The sequence below is a fragment of the Ailuropoda melanoleuca genome, chromosome 9, assembly GCF_002007445.2.
Source record: "Ailuropoda melanoleuca isolate Jingjing chromosome 9, ASM200744v2, whole genome shotgun sequence".
NCBI classification, from domain to species: domain Eukaryota; kingdom Metazoa; phylum Chordata; class Mammalia; order Carnivora; family Ursidae; genus Ailuropoda; species Ailuropoda melanoleuca.
The window spans coordinates 45,834,811-45,858,562 of NC_048226.1; the positions used below are offsets into that span (position 1 = coordinate 45,834,811).

Here is a 23,752-nt window from a genome sequence, read left to right on the forward strand (position 1 = left end):
AATACACAGACTAGGCATTCCTTGAGAACGAAAGTGAAAAAGTTGAAAGATCAAAGGTGAAATGGATGTCTATCAAGCTATGACAAGGCAGAAGAGGTATGTGTACAAATTAATTTTTATTAATTAATTTTTTGAGGCTTGTGTTTAAATCTCAAATTAGTAACTGCTGATGTGCACAGGAGTTTTCCAAGGCAGAAATGACTTTCCGGGCTACGATGGCAGTATCGTTTCAGGAATAACTAAATTCCAATAAGAGGCCAAAAGTATGCGTATTTATATTATAGAATCAGTCATTCCTTCTGTAAAGTGAATACGCAGAAATAGTAACAGAATCAGACCTGATTTTTTTTTAATTGGGCAGAAGTAAATTTTTAAAAACCTCTCAAAATAACAATGTCCTAGGACAAATACTCTGACGTTTAGATTCTTTTTAAGGAATTACAAGCACTATGGTAAAGTAAGGTAACAGGCCATGTGTAGTCATAGAATTCTCATATTTAATCCTGAAAACAACACTGTGAGGAAGCATAACTTATTCTCCCCAACTTACAGATGAGTTAACTGAGAATCAGAAGGTTGAGTAATCTGCTCAAATCCACACAGCCACCATTTCAACTTCAGAACCTTTACTTACAACTAGACTATATTACCTACAAAAAAGACTCTAACTCTTAAATAACATTTGTTGAACAGAGGCAAAAGCTAAGGAGTTTACAGACTTAACATTTTATCCTCAGTCTATGAGGTAAATATTATTTTAGCTCCTAGTAAAACATTTACAATGGTTTCAGAGGATACTTTAGAGGCAAAAATCTGATGCTTTCTTCAACACATTTTTAGCTTCAATGAAAATTCAGTATTACAAAATGTATTTTTTAAAAATACATCAACTTTAAAAAAATACCTCAGCTTGGGGTGCCTGGGTGGCTCAGTTGGTTAAACACCGACTCTTGGTTTTTGGCTCAGGTCATGATCTTATAGGTCATGAGATTGAGCCCCAGGAGCTCTGCACTCAGTGGGGAGTCTGCTTAAAGATTCTCTTCCTCTACCCCTCCCACCACTCATACACTGTCTCTCATTCTCTCTCTCTCTAAAATAGGTAAATAAATCTTTTTAAAGAACCCTCAGCTTTATTGAGATTAAATTTGCATGTAATGAATTGGGCCTATTTTATGCTCACAGTAAATGAGTTTTGACATAGGCTTGTGTAACAATCACTAAAATCAAGGTACAGAATATTTCTATCATCCCAAAAGTCTCCTTGTAGAAAAAAATCCCCACCTTCATATCTAGGCAACCAATAAACTGCTTTCTGTCACCATGGGATTGTTTTGCCCGTTCTGAAATGTCACAAAAATAGAATTTTACAGGATATATATATATGTATCTGGCTTCTTTTGTACAGCATAATGTTTTCCAGATTTGTCCATACTGTTGCTTGAATCAGATGTTTTACTACTGAGTAATATTCCATGGCATGGCTATATTATAATTTGTTTAACCATTTAGGTGGTGGATATGGGGGCGCCTGAGTGGCTCAGTTGGTTAAGTGTCTGCCTTGGGCTCAGGACATGATCCAGATTGAGTCCCGCATTGGGCTCCCTGATGGGCAGGGAGTCTTCTTCTCCCTCTCCCTCTCCCTCTGCTGCTCCCCCTCCTTGTGCGCTCGCGTGCTCGCTGTCTCCCCTCTCAAATAAATAAATAAAATCTTAAAACAAACAAACAAACAAACCATTTATGTGGTGGATATTACTAGTTTAGGACCATTATAAAGAAAGATGCTACAAACATTCATGTAAAAGTCCTTGAATGGCCTTATTTTTTCATTTCTCTTAGGTAAATACCAGGAGGGGAATTACTCGGTGGTATGGTAAGCATGCATTTAATTTCATTAAAAAGGAACAAACCATGACAAAATGGTCATAGAGCAACAATGCATGAGAGTTCCAGCTGTCCTGCCATAATACTTGGTACTACCCATCTTTTTAAATTTTAACTATGGTTTTAAGTTGCACTTCCCTGATAATTAATGACTTCAACTATCTTTCAGATGCTTATCAGCCATTTTAACTTCTCCTTTAGTGAAGTATCCATTCAGTTACTTTGCTCACTTTTGTTTGCCTTAATTGAGTTTTAAGTGCTCATTTATATATTCTGGATACAAATCTTTTGTCAACACATGTATTGCAAATGTTTTCTTCTAGTATATGTTCTGCTTTCTCATTTTTTAAACAGTGACTTTCAAGTTTCAGAAGTTTTAAATTTTGATAAAGTTTAATTTCTCAATTTTTTCTTTTATGATTTATGCTTTTCATGTTCCCCTGTGTTTAGCTATCTCTAAAGCAGCAATATATTTTCTTCTGTAAATTATGATTCATGCTTTTTGAATTCTATAAAATCTTTGCCTATCTCCAAAGTAACAATGTATCTTCTTCTGAAAAGTTACAACTTTACATGTAGATCTATGATCCATTTCTGATTAATTTTTGTCTATGGTGTGAGGTAAGGGTTGAGAATCATTTTTTTCCATCTGGATATCCAATTGTTCTACTATTCAATGGAAAGAGTATCTTTCGCCTATTAGCATTTTTGTTAATTTTGGGGAAAAAAAAAAAACCCACCAAATTGACTATACATGAGTGGGTCTATTTCCTGACTCTATATTCCAGGGATCTAGCAAGCTTCTTCTGTAGAGACACAGACAGCCAGTATTTTGGGCTTTGCAAGCCATACAATCTATCATACCTACTCAGCTCTGCTGCTGTAGCATGACCGCAACTCTAGACAAAAATAAACAAATGATCATGTCTGTGTTCCACTAAAACTTGGCTGATACTAAAATTTCATCTACATTTCATGCGCTATGAAATATCATTTTTAAAATTTGTTTCCTGACCATTTAAAAATATAAAAACCATTCAGATTGCAGGCCAAAACAAAAATAGGCAGGCCAGATTTAGTCCATGACCCAGTTTGCCAACCTCTTGTTCTGTTTTGTTCCATTAATCCGTATATCATTCCCCAAGCCAATGTTTCACTGCCTTAATTACTGTAGCTTTATAACAAGTCTTAAAATCAGGTAGTATGAGCTCTCCAAATTTGTCTACCCTTTTCAAAACTCTTTGGCTACTGCAGGTCCTTTGACTCTCCACACAAATGTTAATATTATAAATTTTACACACACAAAAAAAACCCTGCTACGATTTCAATGGGGATTGCCCTGCAGCTTCATGTTAACTTTGGAATAACTGACATTTTAGCTAGTTTAAGTCTTCTTTGTTTGAACAGTATTCTTTAGTTGGCAGTATACAGGCTGTAGACATATTGTTAGGTTGAATCCTGAGTATGACATGCTTTGTGCTATTTTAATGTTACAGTTCTTTGTTATTATTAAATAGAAATACTGTTGATTTTTTGTACATTGACCTTGTATCCTGTGGCCTTACTCAATTCATTTACTTCAGTACCTTTCATTTTTTGAGTTCTTAGAAATTTTTTAAAACATTTTATTTATTTATTTGAGAGAGAGAGTGAGAGTGCGCACCAGAGTAGGTTGAAGAGCAGACTCCCTGCCGAGCAGGGAGCCCGACATGGGGCTCAATCCCAGGACCCTGAGATCATGACCTGACCTGAAGGCAGATGCTTAACTGAGTCATCCAGGCGCCGAGTTCTTAGAATTTTCTAAAAAACCTTGGTGTTTGCATACAAAGATGGTTTTATTTCTTCTTTTCCAATATTTCCCCCCATTTATTTCTTATTATGACATTCGCTAGAACTCAAGTACAATGCTAAATGGAAGTGGTAACATGTATATCATTGTCTTGTTCCTCATCTTACAAGTAAAGTATTCAATCTTTTGCCACAAAACATAACATCAGCTAGAGGTTGTTTAGAGAAATCCCTTATCACGTTAAGAAAATTACTTTCCATTCCTAGTTTGAGGAGTCTGTATCTTGAATGAGTGTTGACTTTCATTAAATGCTTTTTCTGTGTCTATAAGGTGCTCATGTTTTTTCCTTTATTCTATTAATATGGTTAATGCTTTCCTAAGATAAACTCCATTTAATCGTGATATACTATATTAAATTTTGCTGAGTTTAAATTGCTTATATTTTGTTAAGGACTTTTACATCTGTGGTCATGAATCATACCGATCTCAAGTTTTCTTTTCTTGTAAGGTCTCTGTCTAGGTTTGGTATCAGATAATGCTGGCCTCAAAAAATTAGTTGGGAAGTGTTCCTTTCTCCTGTTTTCTGAGGTACAGATACTATTTCTTCCTCAAATGTTTGATAGAATTTATTAGTGAAATCATTTGAGATTTGAGTTTTCTTTGTGAAAAAGTTTCTCATACAAATTTAACTTCTTTAAATTACTGAGGTTTTTTGGTATTTGTTTTGTTTTTGTTTTTTGTCCTTTAGTCAGTTTTGGTAATTTGTGCTTTATTATAAATTTGCCCAATTCATCTAAGTCAGGAGCAGCAAATTTTCCCTTCAAGGGCCAGGAAGTAAACATTTTAAGCTTGCAGGCCATATAGTCTGTCACAATTACTCAGCTGTTAAAGTTCAAAAGCAGATGTAGACAATACACAACTAAATGGACATGGCTATATTCCAATAAAACTTTATTTACATAAGCAGGCAGTGAGCCTGCAAGTTACAGTTTGCCAACCAATGATCTAAGTTATCAAATTTATTAAATAATTCATAAAATTCCCGTATAGTTCTTTTAATGTTAGTATGATTCCCTTTTATTCCTGATATTGGTAATATATATCTTCACCTTCTCTCTTTTGTCAGGCCAGCTAGAAACTTACAAACTTTATTAATCCTTTCCCAGAAGCAGCTTTTGACTTCACTGATTTCATCGACTCTTTCTATTGTTGGTCCATTTTCAATTTCATTGGTTTCTGCCCCTGTGTTTGTTATTTCCTTTTCTGTATTTTGGATTTAATGTGCTCTTCTTTTTTCCAGCTTCTTAGAGAGGAAGAATAAAGCATTAATTTTGGACCTTTTTCTTTTTTCACATAAGCATTTAGAGCTATACATTTCTTTTCAAGCACTGTTTTAGCTGCATCCACATCTCAGTGTTTCATTTTCATCTTCATTTAGTTCAAAATATTTTTCTAACATTGTTTGTGACTTCTCCTTTGATCCATGAGTTATTTAGAAATATGATGTTTAATTTCCAAATATTTGAGGGTTTCCAGATATTTTTATCATTTTTATTTCTAACTTAATCCCTTTGTGATCAGAGAACACAGTTTGTATTACTTCAATTCTCTTAAATTCACTGAGAACTGTCTTACAGCACAGCATATCATCCATCTTGGTGAATGTCCTACGTGTGCTTGACAAGAATGCATATTCTGCTGTTACTAGATAGGGAGTTCCAGAACTCTGGTTGACAGTGTTACTGAACTCTGCAGCTGTCTTAGTCAGCTTGGCCTGCCATAACAAAATACCATGTTTAAGGTGGCTTAAAGAACAGGGGCGCCTGGGTGGCTCAGTCATTAAGCGTCTGCCTTCCGCTCAGGGTGTGATCCTGGCGTTCAGGGATCGAGCCCCACATCAGGCTCCTCCACTGGGAGCCTGCTTCTTCCTCTCCCACTCCCCCTGCTTGTGTTCCCTCTCTCGCTGGCTGTTTCTCTCTCTCTCAAATGAATAAATAAAATATTTTTTAAAAAAAAAAGGTGGCTTAAAGAACAGAAATTTATTTTCTCACACTTCAGGAGGCTTTTAGTCTCAGATCAAGGTGCTAACATGGTCAGTTTCTGATGAGAGCTCTCTTCCTGGCTTGTGGACGACCGACTTTTTAATGTCCTCACATGGCAAGGGCAGGGGATATGCAGAGTAGAGGACTAGGTTTCTGGTGTCTGTTCTTAAAACAGCACTAACCTCATCATGAGGGTTACACCCTTGTGACATACTGAAATCTAAATACCTCCCATAGGCTCTATATCCAAATACCATCACATTTCAGGTTAGGGCTTCAACATAAGAACTCGGGGAGTATACAACTCAGTCCACACCAGTGCCTTAGGTTTCTTATTTTTCTGTCTAGTTATTCTAAGGCCTGCTAGTAGGTACATGATGGTTATAACTGTTAGGTCTTCTTGATGATTTTACCCTTTCATCACTGGTAATTTTATTTTTGATAATACTTCTTGTTCTAAAATCGACTTTGTCTGATCTAAATACAGCCATTCCAGCATTATTATGTGTTTGCATGAAATATCATTTTCCATCCTTTTAACCAATCTGTCTTTATACTGAAAGTAGATTTCTTTACATACCATATGATTGTATTTCCTGCTCTTTTATCAAGTCTGACATTCTTTATCTTTTAACTAAAGCATTTAAACCTTTTACATTTAACATAATTATTGATATGGCTGGGTTGAAATCTATCAACTTCTTTGTTTTCTACTTATCCCATGTGTTCCTTACTCCTTTTTCCTCCCTCTTTTATGATTTTTTTTAGATCACATTTTTTATTCATTTTATGGCCACTATTCTATTCTTAACTATTTTTTTTTGCTCTGCATCAATATACATCTTCAACTACCACAACTTCCCTTCATATCATATATTATATCAGTTCATGTATAATATAAGAACCTTACCGAAGTTTGCTAGGTGTTTATGGTGGGAGGGTAAATGTGGTCCTAGTTATAGCCAGAAGCATAAGGCACCAAAATGTTTTTAATAATTTTATTTTTGTCTAATATCGGGGAAACAGATGTTGGTGAGGACCCTCTTTATATTTCATTTCAAAGAAAAAAGGTGTATTTCTATCTCATAAAATGAAGTGTGTCATATCTGGTCTTATCAAATGAGTAAAAGTTACAATGAGTTTTGTTTTAAAGAGTTACAATGTTTACTAGTTCCTATACTTAATTTTAAATACAGCCTGCCTAAGAGAAGAGCTTCTGGCCCAGACTAAATCCCTCATTTACCCTGAAATCATTATCTCTTGCTCTCTCTTCGAAGTTGTGTACCTGGCTGACCTTTTCCTGGTAGGCTGCACCATATGAAACCAACCTATTTATAGGACAAAAAAAATCAAATATTAGTGATTTTATGTGGTTTAAACTCTCATTTATCGGGTAGCCACCAGCCTTGGAATACTAACTAGTGTGAACTCACCCAGTCTGTATGTTGTATTATCAGTATACAAGCACCATCTGGTGGCAGAAAGCAAAATTGTAGGCTTTTCCTGCTTATACCACTACTGTTACAAATACATATCGTTTCTTAACTGTTCTACTTTCCAACATGTTTTTTAATAGGGCATTATAAACTAGTGAAGAACTCTTAGACTGACAGTTTGAATTGTACACCTAAAACTAATATAACACTGTATGTTAACTGTACTGGGATTAAAATAAAAACTTAATTAAAAAAAAAGTTTGAGTAAGCTCAAAATAAACAGCACACCAAAACAGTAATTAGCAGCTAGTTAACAGCCTAACAAATTTTAAAGTATAGTACGCTATTTCATAAACTAAAATCTTGATTATTTCTAGTTTTACTGATAACCAACATAATGAAATAAAATCAGTTCAGATACTTCAAAAAATTTGTTTCACCCGATCAAACTTCCACTGGTAGCTACAGCTGTCCAGAAAGTTCTTTCCAAGTCTCAAAGATTTATCTCCCAGGGCACAAGAGGGGAGACCATGCAAATTCAAGTAGGTACCTGGCTCTGCCCAGTGGGACAAGTAACCTCAGCAAAATAGTCCTCTTCCCTTGTTTAACTTACTATGACTCATACCAAACATCTTAAGAGAAAGCAACTTTACTAACCTAGCTACAAGTGATTGGACCAGGAACTGGATACATTAGTAAACAAATATTGTCTTGACACAAAATATACCAACCACACCTGAGTATGGAGGTGCTTGGCACGGGGGCATGCCACGAAATTTTTCCAAATCAAATAATGACAAACCGGCATAACCAAATCCTTTTGGGAAGGAAATATAAATCCTAGATGAACAAAGAACAGATTGGTCACTCGAACTTAGGTTGTATCCTAAACAATGTCATTTTCTGAAAGATGCATTCTGACGTGTAAACTTCAGGAACACTCCAGACCCTGAAGTCCCTCTTCCCTTGGGTACTTCCAACAAACCTTCAAAGCCAAAGATAATCTTCCCATACCCTCCACTAAGGCTTTAAAGAGTAATAAAATAGACCCCTCCTTAATATCTCATAGGAAATTTAAACTCAACCTTGTCAAAACAGAATTCCTCATGTTTCCAAAGACCCACTCCAACTCCTCATTGCAAACAACATTACTAGTGATCCAAATATGTGGAAGTTATCCTTAATCCCCGCCCCCCCCGCCACCAACCAATCAATCTCCAAGTGCTATCAAGTCCACCTTCTAAATATCTGGACACTGCCCTCCCTCCATCTTCAGGGTTCCAAGCTCTCATCACATTAAGCCCGAATTACAACATCCTTGTAATTCATCTTTCTCCCTTGAATTTTAAGCCTAGCCAAACTATTTCCCACATACTGCCAAAGCAATATGCCTAAAACAGATACCCAATTATTTTATCCCTTTGCTTAAAATCCTTCAACGGCTACCACTCATCTTCAGGACAAATCTAAACCTCTTCACAAGGCCCTTTGAGGACATCAGATCAGCACCCTGCCTGAGCTTCCACTTTCACTCCAGACGTATCAAATTCCTTGGAAGTCCACGATGAACTGAACGTCTCAACATTCCCTGCGGTTGTTCCCAAAACTAGTTTGCTTTTCCTTACCTTCTTCACCGAGGAAGGCTAATGCCTTGTTAACCCTGAAGATTCAGTTCAAGAGTCACTTCCTTCTGGGAGGCTTCTCTGAGTCCCCAGTCTGAGGGAGGCACTTGTTCTCCATGTTTCCATATGCTCACATCTATGACTCTGTTACTGCTTCTCTGCACTGTTTTCACCTTGTAATGGACTCAGAGAGTCTACCAGACTGGCTTTCATCAGAGTTCCTACTCTTAACACAACATGCGGCAAAGAGTAGGCATTCAGTGAATATGTGCTTAATGAAAGAGCTCACCAAAGTCCTTTCATTTGGTCTTACTATCTCCACTTAGCAAATGAGGAAACTAAGGGAGGTCGCATGCCTTGTCCAAAACCACAGAGCTAAAAGCATCAGAATGAAGATTTGAACCAAATGTTCTAACTGTAATGGAAATGATTTTCCTTCAGAATCTTTGCCTTCAGGGAACCAGTCGTTAAAAAAATCATGCTCTGCAAGCAGCTTGGATGGGATTAATCCCTGTTTCTCCAGGTCAGGCACAAACCCAGGCATGGCCAATTAAAGTATTCCCTCATCCCAAATCCAGTCTGAATGACAAAGGGATGGACAGCCTACTCAAAGTCTTTCTTGGGACTTTCCTAAGAACTACACAAAAAATGTGTTCCTTCTTTGGTACTACATGTCGCATATGAGGTACAGCAAATGAAAGTGAGCTTCTTTGAAAAAGAAGTCAAGCAGAGGAAAAAATGAGACAAGAACTAAAAGGAGAATTGGAAAATGAGGGAAAAGAACACTAAAGCCCTATATTCAACCATGCCTGACTATCTCCCCAAGAGACCTCCCAGTTACACATGGCAAACATCCCCATTTCCCCATGGTCTAGTTTAAGGTGTGGGCCTTTGACCACCAGCATACTGGGGCTTTCTCGCCACCAGCCAAGCAGTAATGCTTCCTGCATCTGTACATACACAAAAGTGATAAACTGTCTGTAGGAGACCTGATTTTAGCCATTCTGTTCTTGAGATCATGTATATCATTTTGTATAACAAAGATAGGAGAAGAAACGCATAAGACGTTCTCTAACCTTTACATCTTACGCTTTGTCGTATAAATTTTTTTGCTTTCAACTTTATAACTGTTACTGAACAGTGCCCCAAATGAGAAAGGAAAAGATATAACTGGATGTATTCATTTTCAAACATCTTAGGTGTAACAAAGAGAGACAGGTACTTCCAGATCCAGTTTGCAATCAGATTTTGTTCATGGATAAATCTCTTTTTTTCCCCAGCCATCATAAATCAGGGCAACGGAGGGGTGGCACTTTCTCTAAGTGCCTCCTTAAGACTTCAAATGAGTTTAAGTTGGGAAACCTCACCAGGAAAGAACAGAATTTAGGGGCGCCAGGGTGCCTCAGTCAGCATCTGACCCCTGGTTTCAGCTCGGGTCATGATCTCGCATCCCTGCATCAGGCTCCACGCTCAGCACAGAGTCTGCTTCAGATTGTCTCTCCCTCTCCCTCTGCTTCTGCCCCAGCTCATGCTCACTCGCTCTCAAATATATAAATAAATAATCTTGGAAGAAGGAAAAAGATGGCGGGGGAGTAGGGGACCCCTTCTTCAGCTGGTCCCCTGAATCGAGCTGGATATCTACCAGACCATCCTGAACACCCATGAAATCAGCCTGAGATGCACGAAGATACATCTGGATCTCTACAAACAAACATCTCCAGTGCTGAGTATTGGGGTATGAAGCGGCGAGCAGTGAATCCATGCACAGATATCGGAAGATAAGCGGAAGGTGGAGGGAGACAACGTGCTCGGGTGCCGGGAAGCAGGAGCCACTTGCAATGGGGTGTGCACCGGACTTGCAGACCGGCACCCGCAAGAGAGCGACTGAGACCGAGAACTTGGGAACGTGCGCGACCAGACTGACAACCGGAGCTCTGGAGTGCTCACTGGAACCAGACTGCAACCGGGAGCTCGGGAGCATGCACGCGTGTCCAAACTGAAAACCAAAGGTCCAGAGTGCACAAACTAGACTAAAACCGAGAGCTAGGGAGCGCACGCACATCCAGACGGAAAACTGGCACTCCAGAGTGCGCCCGAACCACACTGAAACAGGGAGCTCAGGAGCATGCACAGGAACCGGGGGTGGCTGGCAGTGTTAGAAGCACAAAGGACAGAGACATGCCAGCCCTGGAACCGAGGGCTGGGAGAGTGGCTGTGGGGCACACATCCTGGGATGCTGTGGGGTTTTTAGCAGCACCAACGGAAACACAGTTAGAGTGGCCAGGAGAGCTCAGTGGAGAGCGGACTGCGATCTCTCTGTTCTGAGACAGAGGCTAGGATACAGCCACTGCTGCTCACTCTCAGAAGAGGCACAGAAAACCGCCAGGGAAAGCTGCCCGGAAACAACAAAAGCCCGGAAATACCAGTTCACGTTGTGCCCATCCCCATCCCCCCTCGCAGGGGAGGGGGCAACTCTACCCAAACAGGGTTGCCTGAATATCAGCGTGGCAGGCCCCTCCCCCAGAAGGCAGGCTGAAAAATCAAGAAGCCCACATCCCTAAGGTCCCTATAAAACAAGTGCACACTGCCTGGGTCCTGATCAATAATTTGGGCTCTGTGCATCCCCACAACCTCTCCTCATCAGAATGACGAGGAGGAGAAACCCTCAGCAAAGAAAGAAGACGGAGACTGTGGCCTCTGCCACAGAACTGATGGATATGGATATAACCAAATTGTCAGAAACAGAGTTCAGAGTTAACAATGGTCAAGATGATGTGTAGGCTTGAAAAAAATATTAACAAAAATATTAATGAGAATATAGAATCTCTAAGGGCAGAAATGAGAGCAAATCTGGCAGAAATTAAAAATGCTATGAATCAAATGCAGTCTAAACTAGACGCTCTGACAGCCAGGGTAAATGAGGCAGAAGAACGAATTAGTGAAATGGAAGATGGAATGGTAGAAGAGAAAGTTAAAACGGAAACTTGGCTCAAAAAAATCCACTCTCAAGAATGTAGATTACAGATTACTGACTCAATGAAACGTTCCAATGTCAGAATCATCGGCATCCCCGAGGGGGTGGAGAAAGAGAGAGGTCTAGAAGAGATATTAGAACAAATTGTAGCTCAGAACTTCCCCAATCTGGCAAAGGAAAGAAGCATTCATGTGCAAGAGGCAGAGAGGACCCCTCCCAAGATCAATGAGAACAGGCCTACACCACTTCACGTCATAGTGCAATTCGCAAATATTAGATCCAAGGATACAGTATTGAAAGCGGCCAGAGGAAAGAAAATCCTTACGTACAGAGGGGAAAATATTAGAATAATGTCAGACCTGTCTACAGAGACCTGACAGGCAAGGAAGGGTTGGGAGGATATTTTCAAAGATCTATCTGAGAATAACATGCAGCCAAGGATCCTTTATCCAGCAAGGCTGTCATTCAGAATTGATGGAGAGATAAGGACCTTCCAAGATCGGCAGAAACTGAAGGAATTCGTAACCACCAAACCAGCCCTACAGGAGATATTAAGGGGGGTTCTATAAAAGTAAAAAGGCCCCAAGAGTGATACAGAACAGAAATTTACACTCTATAGAAACAAAGACTTCACAGGCAACACGACATCATTAAAATCGTATCTCTAAATAATCACTCTCAATGTGAATGACCTAAATGCTCCCATAAAATGGCAAACGGTTGCAAACTGGATAAAAAGACATGACCGGGGGCACCTGGGTGGCGCAGTCATTAAGCATCTGCCTTCGGCTCAGGGTGTGATCCCAGCATTTGGGATCGAGCCCCACGTCAGGCTCCTCCACTAGGAGCCTGCTTCTTCCTCTCCCACTCCCCCTGCTTGTGTTCCCTCTCTCACTGGCTGTCTCTGTCCAATAAATAAATAAAAAATCTTTAAAAAAAAAAAAAAAAAAGAGGACAAGACCGATATAGTTGCTGTCTACAAGAGACTGATTTTGAACCTAAAGATACACATCCAGACTGAAAGTGAAGGGATGGAAAACCATTTTTCATGCCAATGGACCTCAAAAGAAAGCTGAGGTAGCAATTCTCATATCAGACAGATTGGATTTTAAACTAAAGACTGTAGTTAGAAATACAGAAGGATGTTATATTATTCTTAAAGGATGTATCCAACAAGTGGATATGACAATTATAAATATCTATGCCCCCAAAGGAGAGCAGCTAGATACACAAGCAAACTCTTAACCAGAATAAAGAGATATACAGACAATACGTTAGTAGTAGGGGGCTTCAACACTCTGCTCTCAGCAATAGACAGATCACCTAAGCAGAAAATCATCAAAGAAACAAGCACTTTGAATGACATACTGGACCAGATGGACCTCACAGATATATACAGAACACTACACCCCAGAACAACAGAATACTCATTCTTTTCGAATGCCGCACTTTCTCCAGAATAGACCATATGCTGGGTCACAAAACAGGTCTCAACTGATACCAAAAGACTGAGATTATTCCCTGCATATTCTCAGACCACGAAGCTTTGAAATTGGAATTCAATCACAAGGTAAAATTTGGAAGAAATTCAAACACTTGGAAACTAAGAACCATCCTGCTCAAGAATGATTGGGTAAACCAGGTAATTAAGAAGGAGATCAAACAATTTTTGGAGACCAACGAAAATGAAAACACATCAGTCCAAAACCTATGGGACACTGCAAAGGCAGTCCTAAGGGGAAAATACATAGCCAACCAAACCTCACTCAAAAGAACAGAAAAATCTATGGGGCGCCTGGGTGGCTCAGTTGTTAAGCGTCTGCCTTCGGCTTGGGGCGTGATCCTGGGGTCCTGGGATCGAGCTCCACATCAGGCTCCTCCGCTGGGAGCCTGCTTCTTCCTCTCCCACTCCCCCTGCTTGTGTTCCTTCTCTCGCTGGCTGTCTCTCTCTCTCTATCAAATAAATAAATAAAATATTTTAAAAAAAAAAAAAAGAATAGAAAAATCTAAAATGCCGTTTTTATATTCTCACCTCACGAAGCTGGAGCTGGAACAGAAGAACAGGCCTAACCCACACATAAGAAGGCAGGTGACCAAGATTAGAGCAGAGATCAATGAATGAGAAACCAGGAGCACAGTAGAGCAGATCAACAGAACTAGAAGCTGGTTCTTTGAAAAAATAAATAAGATCAATAAACCACTGGCCAGACTTATTCAAAAGAATAGAGAAAGGACCCAAATTTTAAAAATTATGAATGAAAGGGGAGAGATCACGATCAACACCAAGGAAACAGGAAGGATCGTTAGAAACTCTTATCAACAGCTTTATACCAATATATTAACCTGGAAGAAAATGGATACCTTCCTGGAAACCTATAAACTACCAAGACTGAAACAAGAAGAAACTGATTATTTAAACAGACCGATTAATTATGAAGAGATTGAAGCAGTGATCAGACACCTCCTCAAAAACAAGAGTGCAGGGCCTGATGGATTCCCCGGGGAATTCTACCAAACATTCAAAGAAGAAATAATGCCTATTCTCATGAAGCTGTTTCAAAAAATAGAAACAGAAGGAAAACTACCAAACTCATTCTATGAGGCCAGTATCACCTTGATTCCCAAACCAGGCAAAGACCCCATCAAAAATGAGAATACAGACCAGTATCCCTGATGAATATGGATGCCAAAATTCTCAACAAGATCCTAGTTAATACGATCCAACAGTACATTAAAACGATTATCCATCATGACCATGTGTGATTCATCCCTGGGATGCAAGGGTGGTTCAACATTCACAAATTGATCAGTGTGATAGATCAAATCAACAAGAAAAGAGTCAAGAACCATATGACCCTCTCAAATGATGCAGAAGAAGCATTTGACAAAATACAGCATCCTTTCCTGATTAAAACACTTCAGAGTGTAGGGAGAGAGGGTACATTCCTCAATTTCATAAAAACCATCTATGAAAAGCCTACAGCAAATATCACTCTCAATGGGGAAAAGCTGAAAACCTTTCCCTTAAGATCAGGAAGACGACAAGGATGTCCACTCTTGCCATTATTATTCGACATAGTACCAGAAGTCCTCGCAACAGCAATCAGACAACAAAAATGGATAAAAGGTGTCCAAATTGGCAAAGAAGAAGTCAAACTGTCTCTCTTCGCAGATGACATGATACTCTATATGGAAAACCCAAAAGACTCCACCCCCAAATTACGAGAACTTATAGAGCACTTCAGTAATGTGGCAGGAAACAAAATCGATGCTCAGAAATCAGTTGCATTTCTACACACGAACAATGAGACTGAAGAAAGAGAAATTAGGGACTCAATTCCATTTACAACAGCACTGAAAATCATACGTTATCTCGGAATTAACTTAACCAGAGACGTAAAGGATCTATATTCTNACGTAAAGGACCTATATGCTAGAAACTATAGATCACTTTTGAAAGATATTGAGGAAGACATAAAAAGATGGAAAAATATTCCATGCTCATGGATCAGAAGAATTAACATAGTTAAAATGTCTATGCTACCCAGAGCAACCTACACTTTCAAATGCCATCCCGATCAAAATACCAATGACATTTTTCAAAGAACTGGAACAAACAGCACTTAAATTTGTGTGGAACCAGAAAAGGCCCCGAATCGCCAAGGAATTGTTGAAAAGGAAACACAAAGCTGGGGGCACCATGTTGCCAGATTTCAAGCTATACTACAAAGCTGTGATCACAAAGACAGCATGGTACTGGCACAAAAACAGACACATAGACCAATGGAACAGAAAAGAGAACCCAGAAATGGGCCCTTGGCTCTTTGGGCAACTAATCTTTGACAAAGCAGGAAAAAAACATCCAGTGGAAAAGTCTCTTCAATAAATGGTGCTGGGAAAATTGGACAACTATATGCAAAAGAATGAAACTTGACCACTCTCTCACACCATACACACCATACACAAGGATAAACTCCAAACGGATGAAAGACCTTGATGTGAGACATCATAGAGGAGAACATAGGCTGCAACCTCTTTGACATCAGCCACAGCTACTTTTTTCATGACACATCTCCAAAGGCAAGAGAAACAAAAGAAAAAATGAACTTGTGGGACTTCATCAAGATAAAAAGCTTCTGNAAAAGATAAAATGAACTTGTGGGACTTCATCAAGATAAAAAGCTTCTGCACAGCCAAGGAAACAGTCAAAAAAAACCAAGAGACAGCCCACAGAATGGAAGAAGATATTTGCAAATGACACTACAGATAAAAGACTGGTATCCAAAAATCTACAAAGAACTTCTCAAGCTCAATACACGAGGAACAAATAATCAAATCAAAAAATGGGCAGAAGATATGAACAGACACTTTTCCAATGAAGACATACAAGTGGCTAACAGACACATGAAAAAATGTTCAAAATCATTAGCCATCAGGGAAATTCAAATCAAAACCACACTGAGATACCACCTTACACCAGTTAGAATTGCAAAAATGGATAAGGCAGGAAAGAACAAATGTTGGAGAGGANAACAATTGTTGGAGAGGATGTGGAGAAAGGGGATCCCTCCTACATTGTTGGTGGGAATGCAAGTTGGTACAGCCACTCTGGAAAACAGTGTGGAGGTCCCTTAAAAAGTTAAAAATTGAGCTACCTTATGATCCAGCCATTGCACTACTAGGTGTTCACCCCAAAGATACAGACGTAGTGAAGAGGAGAGCCATGTGCACCCCAAAGATACAGATGTAGTGAAGAGGAGAGCCATGTGCACCCCAATGTTCATAGCAGCATTGTCCACAATAGCTAAATCATGGAAGGAGCCGAGATGCCCTTCAACAGATGACTGGATTAAGAAGATGTGGTCCATATATACAATGGAATATTACTCAGCTATCAAAAAGAACGATTTCTCAACATTTGCTGCAACATGGACGGCACTGGAGGAGATAATGCTAAGTGAAATAAGTCAAGCAGAGAAAGATAATTATCATATGGCTTCACTCATTTATGGAACATAAGAAATAGCAGAAAGATTGGCAGGAGAAGGAAGGGAAGAATGAAGGGAAGAATGAAGGGGGGTAAATAGAAGGGGGAATGAACCATGAGAGACTATGGACTCTGGCAAACAAACTGAGGGCTTCAGAGGGGAGAGGGTGGGGGATTGGGATAGACTGGTGATGGGTATTAAGGAGGGCACATACTGCATGGTGCACAGGGTGTTATACGCAAATAATGAATCATGGAACACTGCATCAAAAACTAAGGATATACTGTATGGTTACTAACGTAACATAAGAAAACATTATTTTTTAAAAAACAACAAATATATAAATAAATAATCTTTTAAAAAATTAATAAAAAATAAATATTTTTTTAAACCAGCATGGGTAATATCTAATTATTACTTAATATTATTTTAAGTAGAAAATGAAAGGACCTTCTTATAAATCCCTCTAAATGATATCTGTTTCTTGGGACTTTTTAACCTTTCATTCCCTGGCTTATTAAGAAGCTACTCATTTATGTAGAGTCTGACAAGGAGAAGAATCTCCTCTGATTTAGCTCCAAATCCCTGTGACACATTCAGGTGCTGTCATCTACAGATTAAGGTCATATTTGATATTCTAATTTTAAAAAAATTTTTAAAGATTTATTTATTTTTATTTGACAGAGAGAGAGATCACAAGTAGACAGAGTGGCAGGCAGAGGCAGAGGGAGAAGCAGGCTCCCTGCTGAGAAGGATGCCTGAGGTGGGGCTTGATCCCAGGACGCTGTGACCATGACCCAAGCAGAAGGCAGCCACTTAACCGACTGAGCCACCCATATGAAATCCTAATTTTTACAGCGTAATGAGTAATGGTTAGTTTTGCCCTTCTGTGAGCAGAGAGCTTTCCAGTTGAAACATGGCTTGGCAGCTTACCAGTACTTCCCTATTTTCTTTTTACCTTTTTTGTGATCTGCAGAATATTCTAAACCCTCTCCAACAATCTGAAAGCAGTCCGCTTTATCCATTAAGTAGGAATGGCCTAAAGCACAACACCTTAGACAAGTCATAAATAAATTCTTACACTCCCTCATGACAACCATGAAATCAGATCTTGAAACTACAAATTGCCAACAAAGGAAAAATGTCAACATTCTTAACAGAAGACCTACAATAGAAAAAAAAAAAATCAAACCAAACCAAATGACCCTTGTCACATCTTCCTATACCAACTACTCTCCTCCTTGGTTCACTCTTTTCTAGCCATACTGGTCTCCTGCAGAAGATATCAACATGCCTGATACATTCCTACCTCAGGGGCATTGTGCTTGCTGTTTGTTCTGCTTGGAATGTTCTCTCCTCTCATGATATACACACGACTTATTCCCTCTCTTCCTTTAGGTCTTTTTTTTTCAAGTATTTTATTTATTTATTCATGAGAAACAGAGAGAGAGAGGGAGAGGCAGAGGGAGAAGCAGGCCCCCATGGAGCAGGGAGCCGGATGTGGGGCTTGATCCCAGGCTGACCTGAGCTGAAGATGTTTAACTGACTGAGCCGCCCAGGTGCCCCATCTTCCTTTAGGTTTTTATCAAAAGTCACCTTCTCAGTGAGTAACCACCTCTTAATCACTGCCTCTCTTACTAGAAGAACATGAGCTCCATAGTAATCATCCACAGAGATTATTGTCAGATTTTTCATTCCTCTAGTACCAGATTTCCTTCATTTAAAAGTAATAAATCCACTTATCAAAACTCTAGTAAGATTTCAGTAAAGAACTAGAGATATCAAAATATAATAAGAATTTAAATATGCTCATGAGTCAGTTCATTATAGTCCATTTAAAGTAAAATATCTTGATAGGCAAGGTATTCCAAACTCAGGCGACCAAATATATCTATTGTACTTAAAGTGACAACTAGTTTTATTTTTATTAGGTAACCTCGGGCTTATAAAAAAGGCAATAGGCATGTTATACAGAAAAAGAGGAAGTAAAGAAACTACAAGAGAAATGTTCTGTCCTTCTTGCCACCTATGTGGTGTGGACACCAAGTGGAGAGCTGATAAGCCTGCCACTGGATGCTCCTGTTAGGAGACATTACGGAAGACGATGAGAATGGAGCAACATTCCAGGGGCCAAAGACAATTAAGGATTTAGGTCAAGAGAGCAAGGGAGAGATGGTAAATCACACCCGACAGGAAAAAACAGACTACACATCACGAACTGCAGGTTTTGGCAGGAGAGAAGGGCGTCAGCTATCCGGTGGACAAGGGACATCATCCCAAAGACCAGAGGGCAACACAGCACACCCACACAAAGGGAAGTGTCCCTCCTTTCGTACCAAGACAACAGAGTAAATTCCCCCAGACACACCTGGGAGAAAAGAGGGGAGGAGCAGAAGTCCAAGAAGATTGTACTCATTTTTCTTAGAGAACCTAAGCAATAACATATAAAGGAACCATTCACGATCTGAACAGGACTAAGTTTTAAACGGTAAATTCACCACTGCCAAAAAAGACACCAAGAGGTAGCATATTATGTATACACCACACATATTCTCACATCTGAATTATAATGTTAGTAAACATACAAAATGATTTAAAAAGTCTCAGCATCCCAACACTAGAAGAAATGATCACTATGTGACATGACAGAGGTGTTAGCTAACACACCACAGCAATCATAATGTAACATAAACATACCAAATCAGGAGGCTGGACACCTTAAACTTGCACAATGCTGTATGTCAGTTATAATATCCTTTTTAAGCATTAGCACATACCTGATCACAGGAATGTCTTAGGTATAAAAACAGTTGGAGAAATCACACACACACACACACACACACACACACACACACACACACACACAAATATTAGGCCATATAACATCTAAAACTGTTGCACATCAAAACAAACACAAAACTAAGAGCCAGTTTTTCCAAAGCAGGAAAATTCAACAAAACAGACGTAATGCTAATACCCCCAACACATAAACATTTGAAGACTGGCCAAGCAATGCAACAAAAATTAACAAATTCAAACAGACAAATCAAAAAGGACATACAAAATATCTGAAAACTGTTCAGCCTCATAAGTAATCAATAAAATCAAAATTTAAGAACATACCACTTTTTATCTATCGAACAAGACAATGTGTTTTTTTAACTCAGGATTGTCAGAATGGAACAGAATACACTCTAAGTAATTAATACAAATTTTAATGTAATTGGACAACATATTATTCTTTTTAACCCAAAATCCCCTTACAGTGATCTATTTTAAGGAAATAATCAGTGATATAAAAATTTGAATATAAACATTGTTGCACATTATTTATAATTGTCAAAAAAAGGGGGCAACAACTTAGATGATCAAAACAGGTACATTTTGTTTATATACTTACCAAGTATTCTTTGTTTACACCTGTTTACATCCTTGTAAAGTATACCCTGGCCAAATGAAGCATTATGTAGCCATCGAAATGTTTTTCAAAGATCACTTCAAAATACGAAAAATAGGGGGCGCCTGGGTGGCACAGCAGTTAAGAGTCTGCCTTTGGCTCAGGGCATGATCCCGGTGTTATGAGATCGAGCCCCCACATCAGGCTCTTCCGCTGGGAGCCTGCTTCTTCCTCTCCCACTCCCCCTGCTTGTGTTCCCTCTCTCGCTGGCTGTCTCTATCTCTGTCGAATAAATAAATAAAATCTATAAAAAAAAATACGAAAAATAGGGGCACCCGGCTGGCTCAGTCAGAAGAGCATGAGACTCTTGATTTCGGGGTCATAAATTTGAGCCTCACATTGGGTATAGAGATTACTAAAAAAATAAAGTTTTAAAAAATATGAAAAATGATCACTATATCAAATTAAAAGAGGGCACAATATTGTATATATGAGATAAAGTATGATATATCATAGAAAAGAACACTATTTAGCAACAGAAAAGGGCAAAATCCAGATACAAGCAACAAGGATGAATCTCAAAAAACAAAAACAAATAAACAAGAAAACCATTATATGAAGTGAAAAAAGCCAGACACAGAAGAGTACATACTGTACGAGCCTATTTATATGCAGTTCAATGACATGCAAAACTAAACTACCGTGACAGAACCATGGTTCCTCCTGGGAGGTATACTGAGTACAAATAGGTTTGAGGAAATTCTCAGGGTAATAGAAACATGCTGAACCTTGATGGGATGGTCATCACGTGAGGATATACACATATAAAAAGCGGTCAAGTATAAATACGTATATATACTAAGTAATAGTCATCACAGTGTACAATTAAGATCTGTGCATTTTGCCATTCACATAACATACTTCCATAAAATACTACAGAAATTGAATATAAAGGATAACTTCACTTTGGTCAACCATATGCGCAAAGAATTTTAAAAAGTGTAAATCAAACTATCACAAAATTATGCAATGTGTAAAAAGACTTAGTAAATCCTTCCAACAATCCTATAAATTAAAAACACTCATGTTTGCAATGTATTTGGACAAATTTTAGAAACCACTAATTAAGCTAAATATCTGCTTGGTAAATAAATGAGCAAGTCAATTGAGAAGTCAGCACTATATTATGGCATCATTTTAAAACATGGTCCTGCCTGCAACAAATACAGGGCTCTCATCACTCAATAAAAACTAGTTATTTTTTTTAAATGTATTACTTTAAATACTCCTTGAGAGCCTGACTTATTTAAATTCCATGCAAAATGCCCAAAGTAAGTGTTCCTTACCCTGAAAATACTCCTTGAGTTTCAGAAACTTTTACAATATGTGTAAAATAATAAATAAGAACAACCAAAGAAGACATACAAACCTCTGATTGTACATGCCCCGAAAGTTGTAATTAGCTCTATAATTTGGGAAAGGCTTTGGATCTAATGGCCTGTAGATGGCAGGCTCTCCCCTTTTCATAGCAAGCCCATTCAGTTCCACAGTTGGAGTTATACTACCTGTTTAAAAAAAATATTAAAAGCACACAAGTGAAATATTTCCATAATAAATCATGCAAGCCATACTTATATTACATGTAATTACCATGAAAAAAGGTGGGAGTTGATAGCCTGTACGATATTCTCAGGGGTGTATAAACAAACTATATAATAAACAGGAAATCTCTTTGGGGTTTTGCAACCTTTCTTGTACATTCGCGGCCAAAAATTCAACTGGAAAGTCAGACTGTTTCAAAACAAGGGAAACACAAGATTCACAGATTGCTTAATTTGGATACTATAAAGAAAGTATTGAACATCAGCATTACTCACCCCAGGAAGATTTCAATTATTTTAATCATTAAAAACATTATCATCTGTGAATATTCTTATGTTTTTGCTAATCAAGCAACTGAAATTAGCAATGCATACAGGGTCATCAGTAATTCCTAGGCTTATCTCATGAAAATACATTTTGAGTTTTTTCTATAACCAACAACAGGACAAAGTAAATCTACTAATGCTTTCTATAAATAATCTTTAAAGATACATAGTGAAGCACTTATGGATGAAGTGATATATCTGAGCTTTCTTTCAAAATAATTCAGAGGAAAGACAGATGAGAAACAACACTGGCCAGCACATGTAGATGACTGCTGAAGGTGGTGATAGGTATAGGGCTGTTCACTATCTTATTTACTCTACTTTTGAAAAAGTTTGAAAAATCCATAAGTAACACATACTGTAAATTATTACATCACATTACTTTGAGTATCAAAAAAGACTATTTAGTAAAACATTACATATACACATTCCATATAACAAATCACAAATATGAATCTGCAGTTTTTAAAGAAAGTAAAATTTATTTTTTCAGTGTAAATCCTGTACTATTTTGTTGGAATTAAGGCTTTTGCAACATACATTTAAGACTCCATTCGTCACATACAAAAATGGGTCCACTCATTGCAGCAGAGAAACTGGGGCTGGCATAAAGCGCCTGCGGGGGGGTGGTGGAGCCCGAAAACAAACGCACAGCCGGCAGCCACGTCATCAGCTACCCATCAAGAGTCAGTCCGCTGTGTGTCCCAGTTCTAAAGAATTTATGCGAAACCACTGAAGAGTATAATAAGAACAGGAACTAAACCAAGGTTAAGGGGAAAAACAAAGAAGGTGGAAGGACAAAGGAGTGGAAAAGATAAAAGATAAGCATAAGAAAAGAACGTTAACATACTGACTAGTACGTCCAATTAGTTAGTCCGAACCCTTAACTTAATACCAACACTCAGGGCAGAGGAAGAGAAAGTCAAGAATAAAGGGGTTCTTTCTTTCTTTCCTACAGTATTTTACCGAGGGGCAAGTAAAATGCACAAAACTTAACCATACAAATCTACAAATTATTACATACTGTAAATAGTCAGTGACCACCATTCAGAGCAAGAAACGAACATTTTCATCACCCAGAAAGTTCCATCATGGCTATTTCCAGTCAATACCCACCTCCCCATATTACCTATTCTGACTTACATCATCCAAATTTTGCCTGTTCTTCAAACCTGAATATGTATTGTTCTATCTTGCTTCTTTCACTCAAAGTTACAATTTTGTCAAATATTTCAGTATTGCAAACATTTTTCTTATTGCTAAATAGTCTTCTACTGAATGAATACATCAGTTTATCTATTCCGCTGTTGATGGGACATCTGACTTGTTTCCAGTCGGGAGCAATTAAGTATAAAGTCACAGTGTTTTAGCAGACATACACACTCAGTTCTCTTAGGTATATCCGTAGCAGTGGAATTGCTACTAGATCATAGAGAAGGTTTATGGCTAACTTTACGACAACCTGTCTAACAGTTTCTACAAATTTACAAAACCGAAGAGCAGTCTGTACCTTTTTGAAAGTTTAAGTTTTTCTTATTTCATATAGATTGCAGTTTAATAATTAACATGTTAATCAGTTGTAAGATTTATGTCATTCTAAACTCTATTTTGCAACAATCATACAGACATAAATAGCATAAAGTTCAATGGAGAAAAAAGAGTTTGAAAGACCTCATCCTTTAAGTAGGGCAATAA

The 23,752-nt window shown here is 38.4% G+C and overlaps 1 protein-coding gene across 4 annotated transcripts in view; it reads right to left on the reverse strand.

Moving 5' to 3' along the window:
* The window catches only part of STAU2 (staufen double-stranded RNA binding protein 2), a 308,534-nt gene that overhangs the window by 234,162 nt on the left and 50,620 nt on the right, over window positions 1–23,752 (reverse strand). For all 4 annotated transcript variants that reach the window (XM_019807357.2, XM_034668202.1, XM_034668204.1 and 1 more), the window contains one exon: window positions 21,559–21,694. In XM_019807357.2, coding sequence (XP_019662916.2) covers window positions 21,559–21,694 — 136 coding nt within the window. The remainder of the gene's footprint in view (window positions 1–21,558; window positions 21,695–23,752) is intronic.